The sequence below is a fragment of the Toxotes jaculatrix genome, chromosome 18 (assembly GCF_017976425.1).
Source record: "Toxotes jaculatrix isolate fToxJac2 chromosome 18, fToxJac2.pri, whole genome shotgun sequence".
In the NCBI taxonomy this organism is placed as follows: Eukaryota; Metazoa; Chordata; class Actinopteri; family Toxotidae; genus Toxotes; species Toxotes jaculatrix.
The window spans coordinates 15068930-15093488 of record NC_054411.1 but is presented as its reverse complement, the minus strand read 5'-3'; the positions used below and the strand labels follow the sequence as shown (position 1 = coordinate 15093488).

Sequence of the window (24559 nt, the reverse complement as noted above, 5' to 3'; positions counted from 1 at the left end):
ACAAAGTGTTCATTGCATTCCCTTATGCATAATACATTTGCAAAAATGATTAAAAAAATATTTTTTGCTCACAAACTCTTTCATGTCCAAGGCACGTGTGGGAACACGTCCCAAAAAATGGGAGCCCACTCTCATAAACACTGCTCCATAGCAGTACTACTGATGAAAAACTTGAAAGTTTTTCATCAAAACACAAACTACTTGTGTTCACTGTTAAAAACAACAGCACATTTGGTCTTTGCAAGTGGTCACTGGAGACGCCTGTGGAGGGGAGTTTTAAAGCCAGGTGTGAACTGATGTACTTCGAGCTGTCCGCTTGTGATCGGTATCAGCACAAAACACTGGCTTTGGTAGTGTGGAAAACAGTGCTGTTCAAATCTGATTTACATTGACACCATCTGTAAAACTGCTAGCAGACACAGACAAACAAAAAAAACCCTGTGGAAAGAACTGCAGTGACAAAATGAAACGAGTAACCACATTATTGCCTGAGTATGTTTGTTGAGAGAAAGAACAATACGTGTGGCAAGAGAGAGAATGAGATGCACAGACACCTATAGACAGGGAATAAAAGAGTCATCTGTGGTTACAGTAAATGGCTGTCTATGCATTATCTATGAAGTCAGACTGCTCATTTCAGCCTCTAAACGACAGATTAAGGTTGATGAACTGTGGACCTGAACCTTTACACATGAGTTCTGCTCATTGTCCCTTTAATCTTAAACATCATGAAAACAATTATATTTGATTTACGTTAGATGATTAGCTATTTATTTCTATATTTAAGATCATTCATCTGTCTCTTTCTTTTACTCATGTACTGTTGACCTGATATCAATAATGGCCTTGGATGCAAAGGTTTCAGTCCAAAACTAGGCAGTGTTTCCAGCATTGTCACTGAGGAGATAAAAAGATGATAAATGGATTTAAGAAAGGAAAGATGAGAGAAGAGGGGGAAGGTGCAAGCCGCTGAGTCGCTAACAATGTGCAGCTCAAGACAGGACAAAGACAGAAAACTATATAACTAAAACCAATGGACAATCACTAGACACAACAAACAAAACCACGTTTTACCTCCAGGATGAATTCCTGGTGGATAAGGCCGACTGGGGGCCGTATTACTCTCCCCCTCTCCTCTTCCTCCTCCTGTGATGCCTATACCTCCTCCTCCCTTCATCCTTGCTGACAAGCTTCCACTCTTTTCCATGTCCTGGTGAGCAAAGAGAAGCAGGTAACAGAAATCTGGCAGAGGGAAGAGGATGAGTGTAGATGGTGAGAAAGTGAAGAGACATGAAGAGTACGACAAAAAGTTTGTGTGTGTTAGAGAGAGAGGGAGCGAGAGAGTAGGAGGAAGGAACAAGAGAGAGAGATGGTATTGAATTGGTTGATTCAGACCCTCCCTGGGTGAGTCGGTAGAGCGACAGGAACTGAATACACTCCAGGAAGTACCGTACACAGTGGAAGAGACTTGCACACAAAAAGTAGTAAAGGTATTTAAAAAATGTCTGCAACATAACAATTTCCACTCTCTCGTCAAAGCAAAACCAAGCAGGTATTTACTTTTCTGCACAGACAATGAAGTGTTTTAAGCAGCAGCAGCTCTGTCACATTAGCAGAGAGAAGTCAGAATCTCACATGCAAGTCACTCAAACATTAACAGAAGATCCAAGTGAAGCAACAGGGACAATATTTTTACATGGGATATGACTATTTGTGTTTTTTAAATTTGAAATAGCATCTTTGAGAACTCCGGGTTAACCCCATAAACATACCTGCACCGACCGTAATTTTCCTTTGACGGGACTTTTCCTTTATCTTGTTGTAGAAATAAACAAAGTGTGAAGTTGTTGATGGGACAGTCATCCCCACAGAGCTGTGCATGTGTGCTGCCTGCTGCTACGGTCAAATACGGTAGTTCGCTCAGTAACCTAATCATCCCTCCTGTCTGCTCCATTCATACACAAACAGAAGCGGCGGATCACATGTTCCATCCATCCATCAACACCCCACTTCCATTCACACACAGATGGCAGGTCAGGTGGAGGGGGGGTGTGACGAGACAGTTTTTTTACATATTAATCTATTTCTCAATCTCAAGTCCAATGAAGGCATCTCAGCTGGTTTTACATTTCCACAACTCTTGACTTGACTTTGAACTTATTACTGAAGTTTGAAGTCTAGTGTTTTACAGTGTTTTAGACAATTAAACCGATTTATATATTAATGAAGTAGTTACTTCAGCACTAAAGCATTTCCAAAGCAGAAGAGAAAGGAATGTTTTAGGATGTGTGGCTCGTTGTAGACCAGAGTGTGAGGACTCACTATGCTGCTGTCTGACAGCACAGGGTCAAACAGACTGTCCAGGTAGCGGTCCATTCCTCTCTGAGTCTGACCTTCACTGAACGCATCTGACTCTATTGGACACAGACAGAGAGCAAAGAGGCTTTAAACATATTGTTTACACTTTACACATTCAGTGCTTTTAGTAACCAGAAACCATAATTATCTAACGGTAGAAAGGTGCGATAGGTTTTACATCAGGACACATGTTTGCAGCAGATAACTATACACACCATAAACTTTCTGCTTCTGTATATATTTTTATATATATATATATAACACACTCAGATATATTTTAGATATATCTGAGTGTGTGTACCATGGCTGTAGTAACCGTCGGAGTCAGGCAGGCTGCGGGCAGGTCTGCTGCTGCTGCTCAGAGGAAAGGATGGAACAAGCTCCTCATCTGAGTCAAAGCCGCTGCCAACCAAAGCACTAAGAGGAGAGGAGAGGTTAAATAGTCAGAGGTAAATTCATTTCTTTGGTGTGATATCTGCACTTCAATTACATGTACAATGTGCCTGTTTTTGTGTGTGTGATTTGTGTACTGACAGGCTGGCATTAGATCTGACTCTGGCCGGGTCGTCAGTGCTAATGACAAAGTAACTCTTCTGCTTCGGGAAGTCAGAGGGAAGTTCCAGATCTGCAATCAGGTCCATCACGTAGTCGTGACCCGCTAACTCCACCCACTGGCCGTGCTCCTTCATTAGAATGGAACTCCCCCTCCACCAGTCAGACACCCCCCTGCAAGAGAACACACATCATATACCTGTCATTTTTAATTTTAAATTAGGATTATGAATATAACAGACACATAGGTCTTAGTAGGACAAAATAAAGAAACATAGTGATGAAATATAGAAATATAGAGAGATGAATTCTTACTGAATGCACAAACATGAGCTGAAAAACATATGAACATCCCTAAATGAACATGAATTTGAATGAGTGTACAATGTTAACACCTGTGGCGCAGGATGTGTCCTGCTAAATCCTCACCGCTCGTCCAGGAATGGACCGGACACAGGAACGACCCTCCTGCAGAGAGAAATGAGTGAATCTGCATCTGTTTGTTTCCATTTTGGTTTTGAAAATCACACAGACTGTTTAGTCCTTTACAAACACTATACAATAAATGTTGCAATTCAGAGGCCAAGAGCCCTGAAGTGCCATCACCTGATCCTGACTGGCAATGAATAATCAATGATCAGGGGCTGTAACTGATCCCACTCAATGAAGGTGATGCCAACGGTCCCTGCCCTGCAGTTCTCCTCACTTTTCTTTGAGACTGCTTACATGATATTTAATCATCCTTTAGTTTTCTGTTGCCCAATGAAAATAAATTGAGAAGTATGTTTACAACTGAATGTAAAAGCAAAAATCTGAAGTGAGTTTCGTGAATATTTGTGCAAAACTACATAATGTGATGTTAAAAGAGGCAAGATGCAGCTCACCATCAAAACAGTGCACCTGCAGCACCATGTTAGCCTTCTTCCTATTGGCCGTCCACTCCAGCAGCGACAGCGGATAAGTCCTTGCAGTATCGGGGGTGGAGCCTGAACCTAATTGTGTTTTCTGATTGGCTTGAATAAGTCTGTGTTGCAGCAACGCCTGACAACCAGCAGGGCTGTGGTCTGATACAAACCTGGAGAGGAAAGATCAAATGAGGTTATAGTTTTTATCTGAGGAAAAAAATGACCCTTCCAGCGTATTCTGTTCATTTGTTTTACACTAAAGTTATTAACTAGATCTTCAAAATTAAAACCAAGTACCATGGAATTATCCAAACCTGGAATGTGGTTTGATCAATTCCATTCATTTTCACAAGTTTCCTTAAATTTCATTTTGTGCTTTTTAAAATGGATAATCAGTCTCACATAAAAAGCATTGGAAATATTTTCATCAGTATGATTTTTGTGTGCACATGTGTATAAGAATTACTATTATTATTTTCTTTTTTACTTTAGTAGATATTTGTCCATCTTGGGCGACGGGGTGAAGCTGCAGACACACGCCAGCAGCAGCAGCCAGCCTCTCTCAGCGTTGTCGGAGTTTACGTTCCTCCACACCTGGTTGACAACCTGAGACAGGATCTCATCCCGTAACCCCGGGGACATCAGGCCCCTTTGGATGATGTAATTCCCAAACATGTTTTCCTGTGCCCCATTCAGGTGAGGGTCCCCCATAAATCGTAAAACCTGAAAAAAAAAACAAAAAAAAAAAAACAAATTACAGACAATCACAGTTTCAGTACAGTAGTTCCAGATCCGTGGGTAGATGAAGATTTAAGAAAAGAGTTTAGGAAAGACGTCAGCCCACCATGATGAAGAGCTCCAGAGCCTCCCCTCTGAGATCCTCTTCTACTCGGGTCAGGGGTGACTCCAGAGGGGCCATCAACATCCCAAACTTTGGTTCCTACAGAAACAAGAAAAAATGACAGTGTTATCAGGAAATTTTCACAGGACAGTTTTACAAGAGAAAAAATGGAGGAATAACCACACACAACTGCTGAAGGGCCAGCTTAAAATAACACACAGTGTTATAGTTTAAAGCGTATCTTCAGTCCTGAAGCTGCTTGAAATATTCTGCGCTGATGCACATCTCACCCTGAAGTAGATCTGCACATAGCGGTAGAACGGGTAGTTGTTGATGTCCAGAGGCAGAGTGAGTTCAGCCTGTTCCTGGATATGAGGAGTTTGAAGCAGAGCCAAACAGTCTGAGTGCAGCTCCCTCCTGACTACAGATAGGAAGGGAGAGGAGTGAACAGGTGGGCCAGCATACATAACGTAGTTTGATGTTATTCAGATTCAGATTCAGTACATTTACCACTGTTGCATGACTGAGAACACAATTTATATATGCTATTACATGTATTTTGTGTGTTTACACTACTGGTTTGCTGTCGAACAATCCGTGATATTAGGACATGAAACTGTTTCAGAATCTATTCAAAATGATAGTTTAACAAATGTCACTATACAGTTTATTAATTAACTGAATCAACTCCTGCCCCCACCCAGTCAGGACTATTCAGATCAGTTCTGGAGCTGAAGAGATGAGATACATTTAATGGACTGAACAAAGCACTCTCAGCCATTTGACTTATAAATAATACGTATGTGAACCACATGATGAACTCTAATGGGGAAGACAGAAAGACAGACATCCACTCACTTCCTGCTGTCTGCAGTAAAGCTCCCAGCTCTGCAGGGATCACCAAGTGCGTGACGTTCACCACCTCCCTCTTGGTCAGCTCCTGAAAGAGTTACTGTTTTTAATTTATCTGCAAAGTGAACATGAATTTAGAGAGATTCTCAAATGATCCGTGGGTGTCCCGTGCCAAAACTTTCCTGACTTGTAAGAGAAGAACACATTACTTCTATGAATACGTTTCTTGTGTGAATCCTGTCCAAACTTCCGTCTTACCATCTCTCTCCTCCTCCTCTCCTCCTCTGCTTTCCTCTGTGCTTCAAACTTCCTCTGCAGACAGATCAAAAAAATCACAAACTGAAAATTAACTGGAACAATTCTAAGTGTGTGATATGTTCCATTTGATTTATGGAATTTCTTATGCAACACATGCATGAATGAGTACGTCAGCACGGTCCCCACCAAATATGAACAGAAATCATACACACCACACGTACCTTGATGTACTGCTTGCGGTTGACATACATGTGGACGAGGGAGCGGAAACGGACCAGACTCTCCCTCATTTTCACATAGCGTTTCCTGGAGGACAGAATGACACCATGAGTAAATTTTGTCTGTGTATTTTGTGCATATATTGAAGAAAGTAAAAGTCAGTAGAGTGACATACACTTTTTTTTCAGCTACATCAGTCTTTTTACCTCATATCCACAGATTAACTGATAGTTATGGAAGTGGCAGCAGCAAAGAAGCTCACAGCTCACCTCATGAGGAAGCCTCTGCACTGCGCCTGCAGCCCGATGATCTTTTTGCGGAAGGCCACGAAGCGTTTCCTTACAAAGAACATGCGGGTGTAACGCTGCAGGGTGAGAGCGGCGAGCTGACGGGAGCGCTCCCGTTTACACTCCAACAACTGGTAGATGTCCTCCTTCAGAAACATCTGATTTTCAGACACACACACACATGCATACATGTCACATTCATGCATACTTAATAATACCTAATAATAATAAAAGAGTCAATATGAACAAACTGGAGGAGAACCTCACCTTTGTGACTCCGACATGGTAAACTCCTGGTCTGAGGGGACACAGTTTACTCAGCATTATCACACAGTTCTCTCCATTTGCAGCTGGAACCTCTCGAATCCCCACCAGCGACTTATATCTGGGGATGACACACATTCACATGCATGTACATGCACAACCACCTACAAAAGAAGGCATGGGCTTAAAAAATAAAATTTCATTTTAATTTTTAGCTGACAATAGATTTTTCCTAAGAAAGCTCTACCATATACTTGATGTTCACATTAAGAGCAACAGATGAAATAGTTTTCATCCAATGCAGTGATGATTTGCTTGTGTATAAAATGGCCAAACACACAACTTCTTCTGTTTCAAAACATCTCTGTTTCATCCTCAGTTTGTATATTTTGCAGACTGGTGTGTACTCAACCTTCCTTTGAGCGATACAGGTTAAGGCTAAAGAGGAGCAGGACTCAGTAATTAACACTGTGTGCATGTTACCTGAACAGGAAGACGTAGAATGGCATTCTGACAGGATATCCCTCTCTACGGATCCTAATGGTTTCCAGGACACCGGAGTGTCGCAGCTGGCTGCTCACCAGGTCGTCTTCAAACACACCTGGTTGCTGAACACAGACATAGACATACACACGTAGGCACACTTTTAAATAAATATGATTACCATTATCTACATGTTACAGTGAATTTGAACTCATGCATGAAAGTGATCAGAATAAACAGAAAATGTATGACAATCTACCTTCATATTGTTTGGCTTAATGCAGCGAACAAAAAAAGGATTGCACCTGAAATGGAAGAATAAACTGAACGAGCAATAATATCAATAAGCAGATAATTTTCTTTTTAATGTAACTAACGTGCAACCTAAAGAATTTTTTAAAAAAAGGCTAAATATTTCCACTGCTCTCTGTTTCACCTCTCCATCTTCTCCACTAGCTCTAGCAGGGACTGTTGGAACTTGCTGCTGACTGTGGGCGCTTGGTATTTCCTGGTGACTGTGCTGCTCTTCCTCATGTGGCCTCCTCTCTGCTGACCCATGACCTCTGCGTGAACCAGGAACAGGTTTGACACCATCTGGACACACAAATACACGCACATGTTCACACACTGCATTGCAACATTTTACTGCAGCTGTTAATGTTCACATGAATTACAGCAGGTCTTTAAGAGTAATGATGGACTTTGATGCACACTGTTTTGATGTGAGGATGCTCCTCTCCTCTCACCTTGTTCTTGCTGTGGATGAACAGATCCAGGACATCCTGTCGGACCTGGTCGTAGTTCTTATCAAGGAACTTGTAAACCTGCATTGTCAGCATTATAAATTATTGGGTGATGTCTCATTGATCAGAGGGGGATTCCCTCTCTTCCAGAAAGTTTTATGTTGCTGCTTGTTTAACAGTTTTTATAAACTCTTTCCTCATGTATTTTCAGCATTTCTCTATACCTGGTAGGGTGTTTACCTGGTAGGTGACCCGGCCAGCAAAGTGCTTGATGGTGAACTCTGGGAGTGGCATCTTTGGCTTCAGATACAGTGGATTGTTGCCGTGGTGATAGTGACACTTTTGGAGGAAAGTGTGGTCTGTTGCCTGGCAACAAATTACTAGAGTCTAAGTGACATGTACAATCATTCACCACATGTCTGTAACAGATGTGTAAATGTGTTTCCCCTCTCTCACCTGAGGGAAACAGCTCTGGTCATCCAGAATCCTCAGTATCCCATGAGGCTTAGCGGCGATGAGATCAATGCAGGGCTGGTTGTCACTAAAAGGGATGTCTTGCCAGGGGATCTGTTCCCTGCTGTACTCCTCCTGCATGGGGATTACATACAACACCATGTCATGAACAATATACCACTCCACTGACTAAATAAAGAATTCACATACCTTATTATTATTTCTGTAATTCAGTAAATCAATTCATTTACTAATGGTCTCAGGACCAATAGAGATCGTATGTTTGCAATGTGAAAGGTGTGTGAGTAAATGAACGTCCCCACAGGTGTGACGTGGACTCACCTGTTCTTCCCTGAATACGATCCTGTTGAAGAAGAACTGCAGGTACTCATTTGCATAATTGATGCAAAGCTGCTCAAAACTGTTGAAGGCCAGATCCTGTTGTACGCACACACACACACACACACCCACACACACATACACAAGTATGTACACATACAAATATGCACACAGCTGGTGATTCTTTATGTCTCATGTCATTACTAAAGAGTGATTATTCTGGAGTCTCTCTAATGTGTAACACAGGAAAATGACAGACAAGATGCTCTGTCTGTGTCCAGGATAAACCCATGACAAAACTCACTCACCTCAAATCCGTAAATGTCCAGGATAGAGATGGAGAGGGTGTGTTGGCGAGGGTACACCTGAGCATTGATCCTCTCTGTTAACCAGTGGAAGAGCAGCGAGTACAGGATCTTGGCAACAGCATCTCTGGACAGCAAAGATTTGTGTGTGAAAGACAGACAGTGGGTGTGGGACAGGAGTAATGGAGGGAAAACTCCTTTTATAGACATAGACACAACATTTCATAGATTATCTGTATTTACCTGGGAGCTTCATCAACATATCTAATTTGGTGTTATTTCCCTTTCAGAATTGTATTAAATGTGAAATACATCTGGAGAAAAAATAATAATTTTCCATGTGGTGCATGTTTTGGGTGCATTATGTCTCTCACCTGGCATCAACAGCACTTTCCACAGTCAGTGGAGTGTAGATCTTGTCCCTCATTGTCTCCTGTGGAGAAGAGTGTCAGTGATTGAGGTAAAACATTTTATATAAAGGGGTGAAAGGTTAACAATGTCAGCATCATGTCACCCATCTCTTTTACCTGTGTTCCTACACAACTCCTTCACCTCCTCAAATACTTAAATTCAATTTCCAATATTTTATTACTTGATGTTTACAAGTAAATATTAAAAGCCCCATGGTCGATCCACACAGGTGTTTTCATTTATATTGCCTAACCAGACCTTTTCTCAGGACTGTGTGGGCATGTGCAGACTGAACTTCATTCATTCTCTTGATTCTTCTCTGTAGTTTTGATGCATCTCTTCGGATGGGACAATTTACACCATTGTCCCTGTTACAGACCTTTGTCAAGGAAGACATTTGGACATAATAAATAATATAATGAACAATGGCTGAATTCTATGTAGCTCATTACAGGTTTTGTGCTGTGGGCCGCAGACAGAGCTCACTGCCACATATTCTGTTGCAGTCCAAGAAAACTTTTAAAGGAATTATAGTTCACTATGACTGCAGGGTTAGGGTCTCAATCCTCCTCTTTTCTCTTAGTAATTTTGAGTGAAGCTATTTATAAAAATATTTATAATCCACTATGACAGACTGCAAAATAAAGGAGTCAAAAGACATCTTCATTGCCAGAAGCGTAATGAAAGAAAATAGTCAGCAGCAAGTGTGCAAATGTTGTGTGTCTATTTATGTCTGTGTGATTGTACATGTGTGCATTTATGTGTGTTTGTGGGATATAGATGTGTGTGTGTAGAGTGTAAATAATATGCCCAAATAATCAGTGCTGACAAAGTAGAATTACGTCTGTAGCTGCATGCTGAGTGTTTTCTGAAGTGAGTCTCTTATAAATGGGAAGGCAGCCAAGAGAAAAATATCACAAAAACTCTGGTGTGTAAGAGTTGCCAGCTTGAATAGAAAGTCTTATAAAATCCCCCAGAGGACGTCAACAGAACAAGACAACCACACAAGTAGACCGGTGACAGCAGTTTGCCTCTTTCTTGTCTTTCTTTCTATCGCTCTGTGTGTGGGATTGACAGGTGTGTCTCCTTTGTGTCTGGGTAAACGACACTGAGGGCGATACAATACCTTTAACGTCAGTACATATGTCTGAGCAAGATAGAGGGACATTGGCACGCTGCCATGTTACCTGCCTGTCACCACTAAGAATGACTGTGAATGTACTGAGAGTGACTGACAACACAATAGATAGCCATCCAGCTCAGGAATCACATGGATTCCAGCCTCCAGCACCTTTTGTTTTTAAGGAGTTAATGAAGAAAAAAAAAGATTTCTGCACAGTTATAAATCTAATTAAGCAAGAATGGATAGATACAGAAAGATTAACATACATGCACATAAAACAGTGTAATACTGACTGTGACTTTGTAGGTGATGGCCTTCTGTAGTCCTTCTGGTGAGATCTGCAGCAGCTCTGCCACCACTCTGATCTCCTGAGCACTCACCACTGACGCCACCTCCTGTCCATCAGCCTGCGGTGCAGCAGGGAAAGACAGAAATAGAAGCATTACTTGATCTCTTCTCACAAGAAAATCCCCATGTTCAAATTAAGTAATGTATAATACTTTCTCCTGCTTAATGTTATTATTGTTAGTTTTTTTTTTCCTGGAAAAGAAAATTGGAGAATAATAAAAATGAAAGGGAATTCTGTACAAAAGATGAAGAAAGATCATAAATAAAATATTACTTCATGTCTCTGAAAGTAGACATTGCCCAGGTGCAGTATAGAAGAAAGAACTCTAAAGATGGCCGACTGGTCGTCAGGGGTAAAGTGAAGGATCTCCATGGCGGCACGCAGACGCAGGAAGTCTTCTGTGTCATTCTTTCCCGTTATTCCACAGTCCCCTCCCTGTGTGGAGAGAGAGAGAGAGAGAGGGAGAAAAACTGCACGATAGTCCCAAATGAACATTTATCAACAAAACTCAATGTATTTCTTGACCTGAGGGACCTTTTCTCCACATGACACACTTGAAAAGTGTTTCTCACAAAGACTTTTCAGGAAAATTTCTATACATTATGCTCCACTGTCTCTTCTACCTGGTTGAGGTAATAGTAGGTCTCAGCCTCTTGTAGATAGAAAGCCTGCTTCTGCTGCGAGGGAAGACCAGCCAGCATCTCGTAGAAGATGTGATAGTTTCTCTCATCTTTGGCCTGAAGTGGAAGCACACATTAACCTCAACACTTCAATACACTGAAAAGTTTGACATTTGAAGTGTGGTCTTGCGTACGAGTCTGCGTGTGTCACCTGGAAGACGATACGGGACTTTTCCAAAAGATACTGAGAGGTTATGGCACCACTGATTACACCACTGGAGAAACAACCACAGGATCAGGTCAAAGAAGAGATGGAGTGAGATGGGAACACAGACCAAAACTTTTGTGTATTTATTTCATACTCACTCCTCCAGAAAGACCTCTATGTATTTCCCAAAGCGACTGGAATTATCGTTCCGCACAGTTTTGGCATTTCCAAAAGATTCCAGCAGAGGAGCTGCCTCAAGTATCTACCGGGTATTCAAACATACCGTAAATCAACAACTTTTAACAGATGGATGACAGATATGCTGATGACATGACAGAAACTGCAACCTTTTTTTTTTTTACCACTCTCTTTTAAAGCAAACTGATCTATAGTGTAAAAATGTAAACACAAGCTCTCTGATGAATATTGTCACACACCACAGCAAAACACAGCAACCTGCTATTCTTATGGCCATAAGTGAAGATGAGTTGTAAAATGTAAAATCAAAGTCATGCAGGGAACCCCACTACCTCAATCTGGACCCAGGGAAAGCAATCAGTGGAACAGACAAATAAAAACAAAAGACATAAAGAGGTGTTAGTTATGCTTCAAGGCAGGCTTTGAGTATGTGTATATATACTGGCAGGCACTTTGTATATGGCAGAAGTCTGTGTGTACCTGTTGCGCAAGATTGTTTTTGTGATGTATTGCTGCCAGGTAGCGAAGGACTAGTTTGGTGGCCTCGGTTTTCCCAGAACCGCTCTCCCCACTGAAACACAGGAACACATCAGTGTGACTCAGTAATTTATACAGTATATATATGACCAGTTGTACCAGTGCTCTGCTGAATTCGTCACAGCTTTTTTCTTTGCTTGTTGCATATGCAAAGAAGTCGAAGCTCATTAAGGCCAAAGTGTGAACATTAGCCGCACTTTGAGAACCCGGCTTCTATTAATCACTTAGAGCGTGCATTATTTGATCCTTCTCACCTGCCTACTGCTGCCTGTGGAGCGTTTGACTTAATTGACTAAGTGATTTGAGACCAGACTAATCTTGCATTAGGCAGAGGCCTCAGTTCAACTTTTGCGTTAAACCACCTGAAACGCTCTTATGCACACACACTTACACACACCCTGTGTTGCCAACAGCTTAACAGCTAAATACCACCATTATGTAAGCTTGACCAAAGGGGGGGGAAAGGTGTGTGTGTGTGTGCGTGTGTGTGGGTGTATGTGTGTGTCTATGTACATGCGTGTCTGTGTGTATTTAGGGACACCGGCACCTTGACCACATTCCAGCATAAGGTTTCAACTCTTGGGCCAGTTAGCTAAAAACCGAGCCATTACTGGTCACTGTACACCAGACCTCAGTTACCCCATAACACGCACTCAGTGACACACACACAAACACAGGGTGCACACATGTGCACTCGGACACACACACATCTGAAATATAACCTGCTCCTGGCCCAGACCTGGCTGGGCTTTCCTTACAGGTGTCTCCTTCCGAATACGGCTAGAGTGTTCCAGGTGTGTGTGAGTGTGTGCAAGTGTAGACGTATTTGTGCATTGTGTGTGAGTGTTCCTTGTCATTTCTAAAAATACATATCTATGTGCAAATGTACAGATGTATAGTACATGTGTGTACATTTTTACAGCTGAGTTAGATGTAAATGTACTTAAGGTTTCTAAATATTGGTGTGTGTTTGTTCCTTCAGGAGATCAGTTTTGACAACTAGTGAAGCGCCTGTGACAGACAGACGGAGCGTGAGCGGAGTGAGTGATGGCTTTGTCTTAAGTTTGCTACCCAGCAAACCACAGGCAGACACTCATGAATTCACAAACACTAATCCAACTGGAGATGGAAACCTAACTGTGCAAGAAGCTTAATGGACATTGTGTACACCTAGGGTACAGAATTACAAAACCTTAGAAGTTTACTAATGTTATACGACAATGTAAGATTTACATGAAAAAAAAACAACTTTGATTTTAATACAACCTGCAATTTACAGTGTAATTTTGTTGCATGGATCAGGTACTAATAAAAGCTGTTCCAGCTGATAGATTGTTTTCTGTCACTGTACCTACATTTAAGTACCATTGGGAACCAGTAAGTATTTTATTGGTGCCCAATTCAAATTATATGGGTATAAATTATAAGTTGCACTATTAAACATTACCAAAACTTCAAAACTTTGCATGATCAACAGCAAAATGCATAGGTAGTGATTGAAAACGGCAGATGAAAGAGGATTTGAGTGACGATCATAGATTCAGCCTCTTACCTGATTATTATGACCTGGTTGTGTTTGGCATCCAGCATTTTGGAATAAGCAGCATTTGCTATGGCAAACAAATGCCTGAAGAAAAGAAAGAAGAAAGAGTGGTTCCAAAAAGCTTTCAGACATTTAAAGAGATCACAGCAATGAACTCAAACACACTGTCACAGTATTGATCCTTTCTTTCCATCCTCTCCCTTTCCTCTCTTAACTTTTATTTACCTGCATCATTCTTTCCTTTATTGCTTCCTTTACTTATTTTTCTACCTTTAGCTCTTTAATTGCAATCGAGCCCACAAAAGGCTTCAAAGTAGAACACGCTAGTTAGTGATACTGTACAGTAAGAGGATGAAACTCTGTTATGTAAATTGATCTATGTTGTTGTGCTCTAAAATATCATTTTCAGTTTGCTGTCTCCACAGTTTGAGAATGAACATGACTTACGGAGGGTTTTCTCCCAGAGCGTGATCCTTGTATAGCAGCACCATGTCTGTCCCATAGATGTTGTACATCTTGTAGGGGTTCACAGACACCAGAATACTACCTATGTAAGTCTGAAGACAACAAAAAATGAAGAGATGAAGAGATGGACTTGTAAAATCACTCACAGGAATCTGATTTGAGTTTAGATATGTTGCTATATGGGTGTTTGGTGTGAGCACTGTTCAGATACTTACATAAATGAGCTCTCTCTCAAACCTTTTCCTCATGTTCAGCAGAACAGACCCTTCGTGCATCTCCCTTTTCAGAAGAATTAAAGCAGGGTTATTAAAGGATGTTATAGAATAATCCAAATCACACTACCACCCTGAGCCTTTTTGCATGTTCAAGCTGCAATGAATTCAGAGCCAATCTTTCCTTACAAAGGACTTTGCCCATTTGTCCACTTGATCATTCTTTGATCACGTTCCACCACTATACAATACACTTTTTTTGTATATAGAAATCATCCATCCAGGATCATCATGTCTTTGATGCTTTAAAACCAGTTGTTGGTGAGCAATACTTCATACGGTGCACGGTGCAGACACGCAAATATGACTGAAACACTGTACAGTGAATGCAGTTTAATACTTATACTAATAATACTGATGAGTGCTTGGATCTGAAATTTTTATGTTTTACTGTTACATTGTATTCTTCTCTTTGACAAACCTAAATCTTGTATGTGATTTTTTACTTACTCTAGCTGCGTCATGTCCTCCACTCCATCTTCTTCTCTTAGCTCCCGGTGTGCTATGGTGGGCAGGGTTCTGATTGAGTACATCTAAAATACATACACACACACTCAGAGGATATGATACATGTACATAGGCCACCGCACAATGGATACATGCGCACACATTGACTCGCAAGGAAGTTTTGATTCTCTTTGTTTTGAATTCTTTTAAAGTTGATTGTAACCAGAGCCCATTTGCCACCACCACACCAAAGAAAGGTGTTTTACACATTTTACCCTACTTGTTCATTGTGCTCTAATGGCGCACTTTGCTCTTTTAAAGACCATCAACACATCCCAAGGACAGAGTACACAGAGCCCAAGTTAACATTACTCAGACCCCCTGAAAATCTACACCTGTGCCAGTTTTTCACCCTAATATTAAAAATAAAAAAAATACAAAAATAAAATATTAGACTGCAAGGTCACACCATAAACAAACACTTAATAGATTTGCAGGAAAGTGCCCAACTTTAGTAACTGTGTCTACTTGTAGTGTGAGTCATTCAAAACTTTTACCTTGTCAAACCATTGCCCCTGTGGTTCCCCCTCCCTGCTGAGATTCCATTCCCCTGGGTCAGGTCCCACATGTCCCTGTCCCATCAGGCTGTGGGGGTCCAGCAGTTCCCCGTCTCTATACATGGACCACTTATTGAGGTTCTGCACTGTCCCGTGAGGTAGAACCCTCTCTGCACCCCACACATCCACATCTTGCTGCAGTCCCTCAACTCCGGAGCCCTGTGCCCAGTGCTGTTCAGGGCCAGATCCCTGGACCTGGGGTGATACTACAGCATAGGAAGAGGGTAGGCGGAAAGAGGCCCCTCTGAGATTAGGATTCTGCAGGGCACCAGAGAGGTTGAGTGAGCGAGGTTCTGGAGTCCTCGGGGCACCAAGTCGTGTCATTATATTCCCATCAGGGAGACGGTATTTTGCCCCACGAAGGTTTGGGTTCTTTGATAAAGCATTAGACAGGTCAAGAGTTTGGGGTGCAGAAGCGGGCTGAGAACGGGTCATCAAAGTTCCATCTGGCAAACGGTAGGTGGCAGATCGTAGGTTCTGGTTGCGAAGAGCGTTGGAAAGGTCAAGAGAGCGTGGCTCAGAGGTATCAGCAGAACCAGGCTGCCTCAACAGTGATGTGTTTGGGAGTCTATAGGAGGCACCCCTGAGGTTGGTGTTAAGCAAGGCACCAGAAAGGAGGGGACTAGGGGAGGCAGAGGATGAAGCTTGAGGCTGGTTCCGTGAAAACAGTGAAGATCCTTCTGGGAGCTGGAATTTTGCTTTACGCAGGTTAGCATTCATCAGGGCACTAGATAGCCCCAGTGATGATACAGCACTTTCAGCATTCTGTGTCTCCTCTCCTGGACGTGTCAGAATTGAACCGTCTGGTAATCGATAAGAGGCTTTACGAACATTAGCATTCAGAAGAGCAGAGGAGAGCATAGAGGAGGAAGCAGTGACAGGCTCAGATGCTGGCTCATTTCTTGTAACCAAACTTCCATCTGGCAGCCGATATGTCGCTTTACGTACACTAGTGTTCAAAAGTGCAGAGGAAAGCATAGGTGAGGAAGGGGTGGGTGCTGGTGTGGGCTCTGTCCTTGTCACAAGAGAACCATCGGGCAAACGATATGTGGCCTGTCGCAAACTGGGATTGAGCAAGGCAGAGGACAGCATAGGGGAGGAGAGTGATGATGGACCTGAGGAAGGTTCAGCAGGTTCGGTTCTGGTGACCAATGAGCCATCAGGCAGTCGATAGGTGGCCTGACGAAGGCTTGGGTTCTGCAAGGCACTGGAGAGCATCATGGGTGACAGCCTCCCACCTCCATCAGTGGTAACAGGGGGCTCAACAGGGCCCCGAGGCATTGTCAAAGTGCCGCCTGGAAGCCTGAACATGGATCCCTGGATCTGGGAGGTCCGGAGTCCACCAGAAAAGAGTGGAGATGTACCTCTGATAGCCCCTTGCTGAGGTGTGGTGGGAGGAGGAGCGGGTGAGGCAGAAGACATGGGGGAGAGGTGTCTCCGAAGGGGTGAGGCAAAGGAAGCATTACGTAGCTGGGAGTTAAGCATAGAGGAAGACAAGTGAGGGGAGGAGGGTACAGAAGAGGCAAGGGGGGCTTCAGCCTGAGGGGGTGAGAGAACCGTTGTATAAAGGTTGGCATTGCGTTGTAGTGGAGATGAGTAGGAGGCACTGCGCAAGCGGGAGTTCTGCATCAAAGCACTAGATAATCCAAGAGTGGCATACGGGCTCCCCTCCTGGCTTACCTGTACTTCAGCTGATATCTCCCCCTGCCCACCAGGTATGGGGGAAGTGCTTCTCTGTAAAGGTATTGTGCTGGCATTCTGTAGATAAGGGTTCTGAAGCGTGCGTCCTAGATAAGGTGATGAGGGTGCCATTTGAGGGAGGTTTTGAGGAAAGACTTCATGATGTGTTTGAGGGGAGGATGGTCTTTGTAAAGGTGAAGAGTAAGGGGTAGAAGAAGGAAGAGGAGAGGGATGAAAAGGACCTACAACCTGAGGGTTTGGTAAAGCATTGGTAAGCATTGGGGATGGGCCTGGTTCCATCATTGTGTAGTCATACTGGGAAATACTCTGAGATGGTGGGAGAGTGCCAGGAGGAAGATTCATAGCTCTGTGGGGCAAGGGGGAGGGTGGGTGAGATAGATGGTGCATGGGTGAGGCTGAACGGGAGGGCAGAGGAGATGAACGCTGCAGTGGTTGTGGAGATGGAGGTCTACTCTGCAGCCTGCGCACTGATGGCTGGGGAGACAGAGGGCCACTCTGTTTCAAAGAAGGCTGCGGAGAGATAGGGGGCACTGGAGGAGGTGCTCTGAATGACTGCCTAGATTGAAGAGAGGGCTGGTTTCTGGGCATGCGGACCAGTGGCTGCCCTCTACCCACGGGTCTGTGGAATCCTCCTTGGGGGGTACCAATTCGTTTTGAGTCCCTTAACCCTGTAGGCCTGGAGCCAGCCCTGGCTAACATGGGTGTGCCAGCTACACCCCCTATCTGTCCTGAGGGAGAGACTGGGCCACTATGGATAGAGGACCTGAATGGGGCTACATGCTGAGTGACTGGGGGTCCATGTCTACTGCGTCTCTGTAAGTAGGGGTTAGCTGGGGAGGGTTTCACAGCCCCCATGGGCACATGACTTCGACCTCCTGCACCTCTCAGCCTGCGAGTAGAGGACCGGGTGGGGAGGTTACGACTGGAGATATGTGAAGCGGAAGGCGAAGGAGGACGATGGGGAGAAGTGGGGCGGAAGGCTTGGGGAGGAGACTGAGATCTTTCTGCTAGAAGGGGGCTCCGTCTTTGTGGGGATGGTAGGGGTGGAGAGGGGGAACGCCTCATCTTGGATGTTTGTTTTCTACCTTTGAGCAAATGTGGTCTGGTAGATGGCAGAGGCACTGCATCTGGAGGGGGTTGCTGTCTGAAAGAAAGTCTTGGGGATGGTGGTGGGCTTGCTCTCTTCCTCAGTGATCCCTGGGGTGAAGCTAAGGGGCTAGAAAGTGGGGATTGGGGTTGGACAGTTGATGGAGCCCTGCGCAACCCTGTTCCCCCCCTTCCTCTCGCCAGGGATGGCTGAGTTCTAACTGACATACCTCTCCTTTGGTGTGATGGAGAAGCAGATGGGCTGGGTGGTCTCCGCCTGTCACGTGTGGAAGTTGGCGCTTGGCCTGCCATTGAGGCCCGGTGAGGCAGCCCTTTCCTATGTAAATGAGGGGAGAGATGGGGATCTGGCTGGATGCCTGTTTGGAAGGCCATGTGATGTTGTGAGAAGTGGGGTGAAGGAGGTGCAACTGCCCTCAGTGATCCTGGTCTCAGTGACAGCTGTGGGGATGGAAGGGGACTCATTCGTCGCACTGGCCTAGGTGAGGCCACCGGTGAATGTAGAGGTGAACGCATCAGTGGAGGCATTGGTGGCTGTACTGGTGTGACCAATGGTGACATTTGCCCTGTCTGGATCATTTGTGGCTCTTGGGGGAAGGATTGTTGATACACTTTGGAGGCCACTTGTAGTGGGAGGGGAGACGGGGACAAGTGACTGGGAGAAACAAAGAGAGGAGGGTGAGCAGGCTGAGGAAGGGGGAAGTGATCCTGTTGAATGATCATAGCTGTTGGTGAGGGGGCTTGTCCAGGAGGAATGAGGGTTTGCTGGTGGTTCATGACAGTGGAGTAATGGGGCTGCCCAGGAAAGTATGTGGGTAAGGGCTGCTCATATTGTATATCTGACATCATTTCCAGATTGTTGAGGGCAAGGGCAGGAGAGGGAGGGGGACACATTGGGAAGGAGGGTCCAGAATGAGGAGGAGGAGCTGGCAGGGCTTCCACCTCTAGTCTTTCTTTTCCAAAAAGCCTAACCTGGGGCCTGGGGACCCTGAACTGCTCTGCTGAAAATGGCTCAGCTAGAGGGTGAGACAGCTGCTCCTGTCCATATAGCTGTCCTGTCTCAGCTGGATCCAGCCCAGCATCCATGTAGAAAGGTTGCTGATAGGGGTTGTAAATAGCAGCAGGGTCTGTATATCCCTGCATTGGGTCATTATACAGGCCCGAAACAACATTATAACCACCACTCATCATGCCATATGGGTCTGACATCCCATAGTTATAACCCGTATTTGGGTCAAAGTAATCTCCATACAGCTCAGGGTCATATGGGTGAAAGACACCATCCATGGCATCACCATAGTAACCGTATGGCTCCATTGCATACAGCATTCCATCTTCGCCATAGTAATACTCCATCCCTTCATCCCCATAGAAATCTTCGTACTCGTCATCGTAATAGCCATAGGGGTAACTGTAGTAATCCACATCATCATCATAGTAAAACTCATCATCATAATAGAAGTTGCCCTCATCATCATGGTAACCATATTCATCTTCCCATTCTTCATCATCATAGTAATCCATTTCTTCTCCATAAGGGTCATATGGGTCATAGGTCATCGGTTGTCTCAGGAGGCCTCTTGGTCTCCAGTTGTCGTGGTAATCTTCCTCATATCCATACTCATCATCATCATACTCATAGGCCTCATTGTAATAATGTGTGTGTCTCCCTGTAGTGTTCCTGTTCGCAAATGATAGGCTCTTTCGTCCCCGTCCTCGTGCTCGTGGCCCCAGGCGACCTTGACCCTTTGTAGTCAGGAACCTCCCTGTCAGCCAGTTAGTTGCTGCAGCAATTCTTCCTACCATCCAGCTTTTAGTCTTGAACTCAGATCCTGTTTTCTTTTTCCCAAACATGCCTTTGAACTTCCCTCCCAATCCCTTTGCCTCTGTTGCCATTTTCCCCTTCCCCCCTAAGCTGGATAGATTTATTGTCTTTTTAGAAGACGTTTCTTTTTCAGTATCATCTTTTTTATTAAACAAGCTGAAGCCAGACAGACCTGGCTTTTTGTCACCGGAAGCTGATTTAGCCCCAAACCCAGCAAAAAGCTTGCTGGTACCTAGAAGAGGTTTACCACCAGCAGGGGGCTTCTTTTTCTTGGAGAGTCGCAGGAAGAGACGGGAGGTGCTTTTAAGGTTTCTCTTTGGTTTTGCTTTCTCTGGTTGCTGCTGTTTAGAGGGCATGCTAAAAGGAGAGGCTTTTCCAGTGAGGCCCGAGAGGGCTTTGGAGGCTCCTTTCAGGTGAGACTTTGCATCCACTGTCTTCTGTGCTTTTGCTGCACCCATGTTCTTTTTCTGTCCTTCTGCAGCAAAGCCCATCATGGCCTTGGACGCTCCTTTGATGTGGACATCACTCATCTTTTTTAGGTTTACTGCACCCATCCCTTTCTTCATCTGTGCCTTCCCCTTCTCTTCCTCCTCTTCATCATCAGATGGAGGTGACTGTTTAGAAGGAGGCTTAAAACCCTTCACAGCCATGGCCTTGGATGCACCTTTCAGAGCTGCTTTCCCTTTACCTTTATCCCGCTGTGCTGACTTTTTGGTTACTACTTCTTCCTCACTATCATCACCTTCTTCTTCCTCACTCTTCACCTCCTCTTCTTCTTCCTCTGACCCTTCCTCTGACTCACTGACAGGTTTCTTTCCCTTTCCCTTCTTCCCATCATCCTTCCCTTTCCCCTTAGCTGGTGGCTCCTCCGCTTTCTTTCCCCCTTTCTTGTCATCTTTCCCTCCCTTCTTATCATTCTTTCCTCCCTTCTTTGGCTCCTCTGACTTGCCTTTCTTGGCAGCTGATTTTGGGTCACCTTTTTTAGGTGGCATGATGTCTCCTAACTCAAATCATTCTAAACAAGATGAGGAAGGACAAGTTTCCAAAATGTGCTAAAGCGCGTTGGTATCAGTGGCAGTGTTATGTATGCTCCTGAGAAGAAAAATCCAAATAGAAGCAACATCCTCTCACTCCCATTTTTTTCCCCACATTTTCTCTCCTTTTTCCTTCATCTGATCCGTTCCTGTGACACCACAGAGAGACACACTGTGGCACACTCTGTCCCAAGTCAGTCGTTCTATAATGCACACTGAGACAAACACAAACCACAGTCCTTCAAAACACGATCTAGTAATGGAGTCGGAATCTCAGCCATCGGTGCTCGCTCGCATTACAGGACGTCTTCAATCCTCAGCAAAAGAGCTGTTGTCTCTGTGTGTGTAAAAAGAGATGGAAATTTTTAAAAATTTTTAAAATTTTAAATAGCAGGAGTTTATTGAATCTGAAATGTTACATATGGGGGAAAAACCTTAATCTTATTGGTTACAGTGTCTCTCAAATTTACCCACTTGTTGCCTCTGGCTCAAGTCCGTAAAAATGTAGCATCCACCATAGCAAAAATACTTGTAAATTCCAGGTCTTGTTCCTCTTTGTAGGTTTGTAAGTAACTTCCCGGGGTCACAAGATGAATAAAAGACCCTGCTATCCCAGTGACAGAGTCTATGTAGTCCTTTGTATGTCTCCCATTGTTAGTGCGTCCTGTGAGTCCGGCAGTGAATCCTCATCTTGGCTGCTGCGCCAAATTTGCCAGGATGCCCCCCCCGCCCTCCACCTCAACAAGGAGAGCTGATGTGAGTGTGTCGGTGTGAGTCTTGGCCTTCAGGGATGTCCTCTTCTTTGTCTGAGAGTGAGTGTGTATGTGTGCTGCATTTGTGGTTGTATCCTCCCACATCCACGTCAGCTTGCCTTTGTGACCTCCTGCAACCTTCTGCATCTCTCTCTGGTTACTGCGACTTCGTCCATTCTAGGGTTCACCACAGCTTGAGGCTTCGACTCATCCTCAGTGCATGTATGTACCTATATGAGCATATGTATTGTATGTCTGTGTGTGTGTGTGTGTGTGTGTGTGTGTGTGTGTGTGTATGTGCATCAGAGTGAGTGTATCCCCAGTTTTAGTCACAAAGGGCACCTTAATGTACCAGCTATACTGCCTCGGGGTAACCCTATCTGCAAGCTCGCTCCTGTATGAATAATGCAGGCTGGCTGAGCTGTTGCTAAACTGTGTCTGAGAGGCGAAGCCACGCAGAGCCAAAACACACACACACACACCTGTAGCAGCGGCATGGATAACAGCTGAGAGTGATGTATGCTTAAATTCTCACACAACTATTCAACTGTTTCAAAGTTTGATGTCATAAATCAAGTAAAGGGAAGATTTAAGATGAATAACTACTCACTGAAGCTGTCAGTGTTACAGTCCAGTTAACTGGAGTTAATTTACAGCAAGTGACCAACTAAATCAGAAACCACCTTCTACAGTTATATATTAGCGCACCAGTCTTTTCATGTCATTTTCTTCATCTTGCTACTGCCAAGATCTTCTAAGTGCTCAGTTTGTTTCATGATCCAACAAAGGCTATTAGACATCTTTCACTCATGCCGTGTTTCTGAATATCATTATTAACAGTTGTCATTTAACAATAACACCAAATGGAATTAAACTTAATACATATAAGTCTTGTCATTACTTGTTTTGTCATCACTGTGGTTGATTCCCCTAAAAAGATCACATCTCTGCCCCATCAGTAGACGTACAAGGTGTTACATGGAGTTACGGGCGTGAGGTGTGATGGCATTACATAAATGATGATGCCGATGTAAATTCATTGAGGATGGTGTGATGTTAGCTCATTGATGTTGGGCCTGATGCTAATTCTTTGATGACGGGCTGATATTCCAGGAGGTCACCTCAGTGGCAGATATGAATGTTTAATGATTGCCCTGTGTTCTGCCTACGCAGCATGGATAAAACATTAATTGCAGGCTGCTCTAAATATATCACAAAGGGTCAACCCCGCCCTGGCCTGCTCCCCAACCAATATATTATACATACAGGCTGGTGTCAGAGGTTAACCAGCAGACACCACAGAGCAAACGGAAGGAAGATGGATGACAGCAAAATAAATAAAATCAATCTTACATATTTTCAAATAACTGTACGACACTTAAATATGGATTATGGGCAATTAAGGGAATTTATTCCTGAGGAAATATCAGATTATATCTTTTAAAAAAGAGAAAGAGAGAAAGATCTTGATCACTTATGCCACTTACAGTTAACAGGTCAGCCTCAATGTTTTCTTTCCGCTAACTAAATGTTGAAGGACTAATAGGCTTGACCTAAGATAGGATCTGAGCAGAAATCTGTATCACGTATCCCCGGGGGCAGTGACCATGACAAAACTCTAAACTGTCTGCAGGCTGCACAGCAATAACAACAACAACAGCAGTTGCTGGTATCATCTAACTGCGGACGGAGATGAGGAGATAAAGAAGGAGCATGAACACAGAGGAAAGTTCAAAAGTTCCTTCCCGCTCATCAGACACACACACACAGCGAAGGTTGTTGGTCACAGAACAGGTAAAGAGACACACAAAGAGATCTATTTGATATGTGTGATATGTATCTGCTGTCTGGCTGATGTGGTCTGTTGACTGAGTGAAATGGTAATGAATAGAGCGCAGATGACAGGGATGGAGGAGGTGGAGAAAGAGGAGAGGGACCTGGGCAAGGGTAAGGAGGGAAAAGGAGACAGAGGCAAAGGGAGAGGTGCATGAATGAACTGCTGATGAATGAACTGCAGATTACAGAAATGCTGGAAAGACGTTTAACAGAAAAAAGGGGGGAGCGAGAAGAAGTGAAAAGAGGGAGAGGGAAAGAAAGAGTCACTGAAGAGGCTGTAACAAAGGAAAAGAACTGAAAGTAAAAGAGAGGGAAGGACAGAACTAGAAAAGCAAAAATGGTTGTAGATAGAAATTGAATATGGAGGGATGCAGAGAGTGTGATACAGGGGGTACAATAGAGAGCAAGTGAGTGAGTGAGAGATGAAGGGGAGAGTCTCTTCAACTGCATGCCAATCACTGACAGCACGCTTTCAGCAGACGCACTCAGCGACACGAGACTAATAAAGGAGATCACCTGAGCAGAGCACAGCCAACAGGCTCATTTAATGACCGTGGGCACGCACACACTCTCACATTCACACACACTGGCAGGTATGTCTTGTAATGGAGATTGCATGCGATCGGTTAAAGCAGTATCTACTCTAAATCATCTGGAG

The 24559-nt window shown here is 44.0% G+C and overlaps 1 protein-coding gene across 1 annotated transcript in view; it reads right to left on the bottom strand.

Annotated features, from left to right (window-relative positions):
• myo15aa (myosin XVAa) overlaps window positions 1-16099 on the bottom strand; it is a 29136-nt gene extending 13037 nt beyond the window's left edge. Inside the window, exons 1-35 of the mRNA XM_041062606.1 lie at window positions 15590-16099; window positions 15036-15118; window positions 14529-14592; window positions 14296-14405; window positions 13858-13932; window positions 12249-12339; window positions 12101-12106; window positions 11729-11832; window positions 11574-11637; window positions 11366-11479; window positions 11016-11177; window positions 10687-10800; window positions 9234-9292; window positions 8863-8986; window positions 8558-8653; window positions 8219-8350; window positions 8003-8128; window positions 7766-7843; window positions 7456-7613; window positions 7279-7324; window positions 7020-7144; window positions 6540-6657; window positions 6255-6430; window positions 5988-6072; window positions 5767-5820; window positions 5515-5596; window positions 4947-5077; window positions 4660-4755; window positions 4303-4538; window positions 3795-3985; window positions 3306-3378; window positions 2893-3084; window positions 2660-2775; window positions 2323-2414; window positions 1075-1210 (exon numbers count right to left, since the gene is read on the bottom strand). Of these exons, the coding sequence (XP_040918540.1) occupies window positions 1075-1210; window positions 2323-2414; window positions 2660-2775; window positions 2893-3084; window positions 3306-3378; window positions 3795-3985; window positions 4303-4538; window positions 4660-4755; window positions 4947-5077; window positions 5515-5596; window positions 5767-5820; window positions 5988-6072; window positions 6255-6430; window positions 6540-6657; window positions 7020-7144; window positions 7279-7324; window positions 7456-7613; window positions 7766-7843; window positions 8003-8128; window positions 8219-8350; window positions 8558-8653; window positions 8863-8986; window positions 9234-9292; window positions 10687-10800; window positions 11016-11177; window positions 11366-11479; window positions 11574-11637; window positions 11729-11832; window positions 12101-12106; window positions 12249-12339; window positions 13858-13932; window positions 14296-14405; window positions 14529-14592; window positions 15036-15118; window positions 15590-16084 (4204 nt within the window). The 5' untranslated portion in view covers window positions 16085-16099. The remainder of the gene's footprint in view (window positions 1-1074; window positions 1211-2322; window positions 2415-2659; window positions 2776-2892; window positions 3085-3305; window positions 3379-3794; window positions 3986-4302; window positions 4539-4659; window positions 4756-4946; window positions 5078-5514; window positions 5597-5766; window positions 5821-5987; window positions 6073-6254; window positions 6431-6539; window positions 6658-7019; window positions 7145-7278; window positions 7325-7455; window positions 7614-7765; window positions 7844-8002; window positions 8129-8218; window positions 8351-8557; window positions 8654-8862; window positions 8987-9233; window positions 9293-10686; window positions 10801-11015; window positions 11178-11365; window positions 11480-11573; window positions 11638-11728; window positions 11833-12100; window positions 12107-12248; window positions 12340-13857; window positions 13933-14295; window positions 14406-14528; window positions 14593-15035; window positions 15119-15589) is intronic.
• Window positions 16100-24559: the final 8460 nt, after the last annotated feature.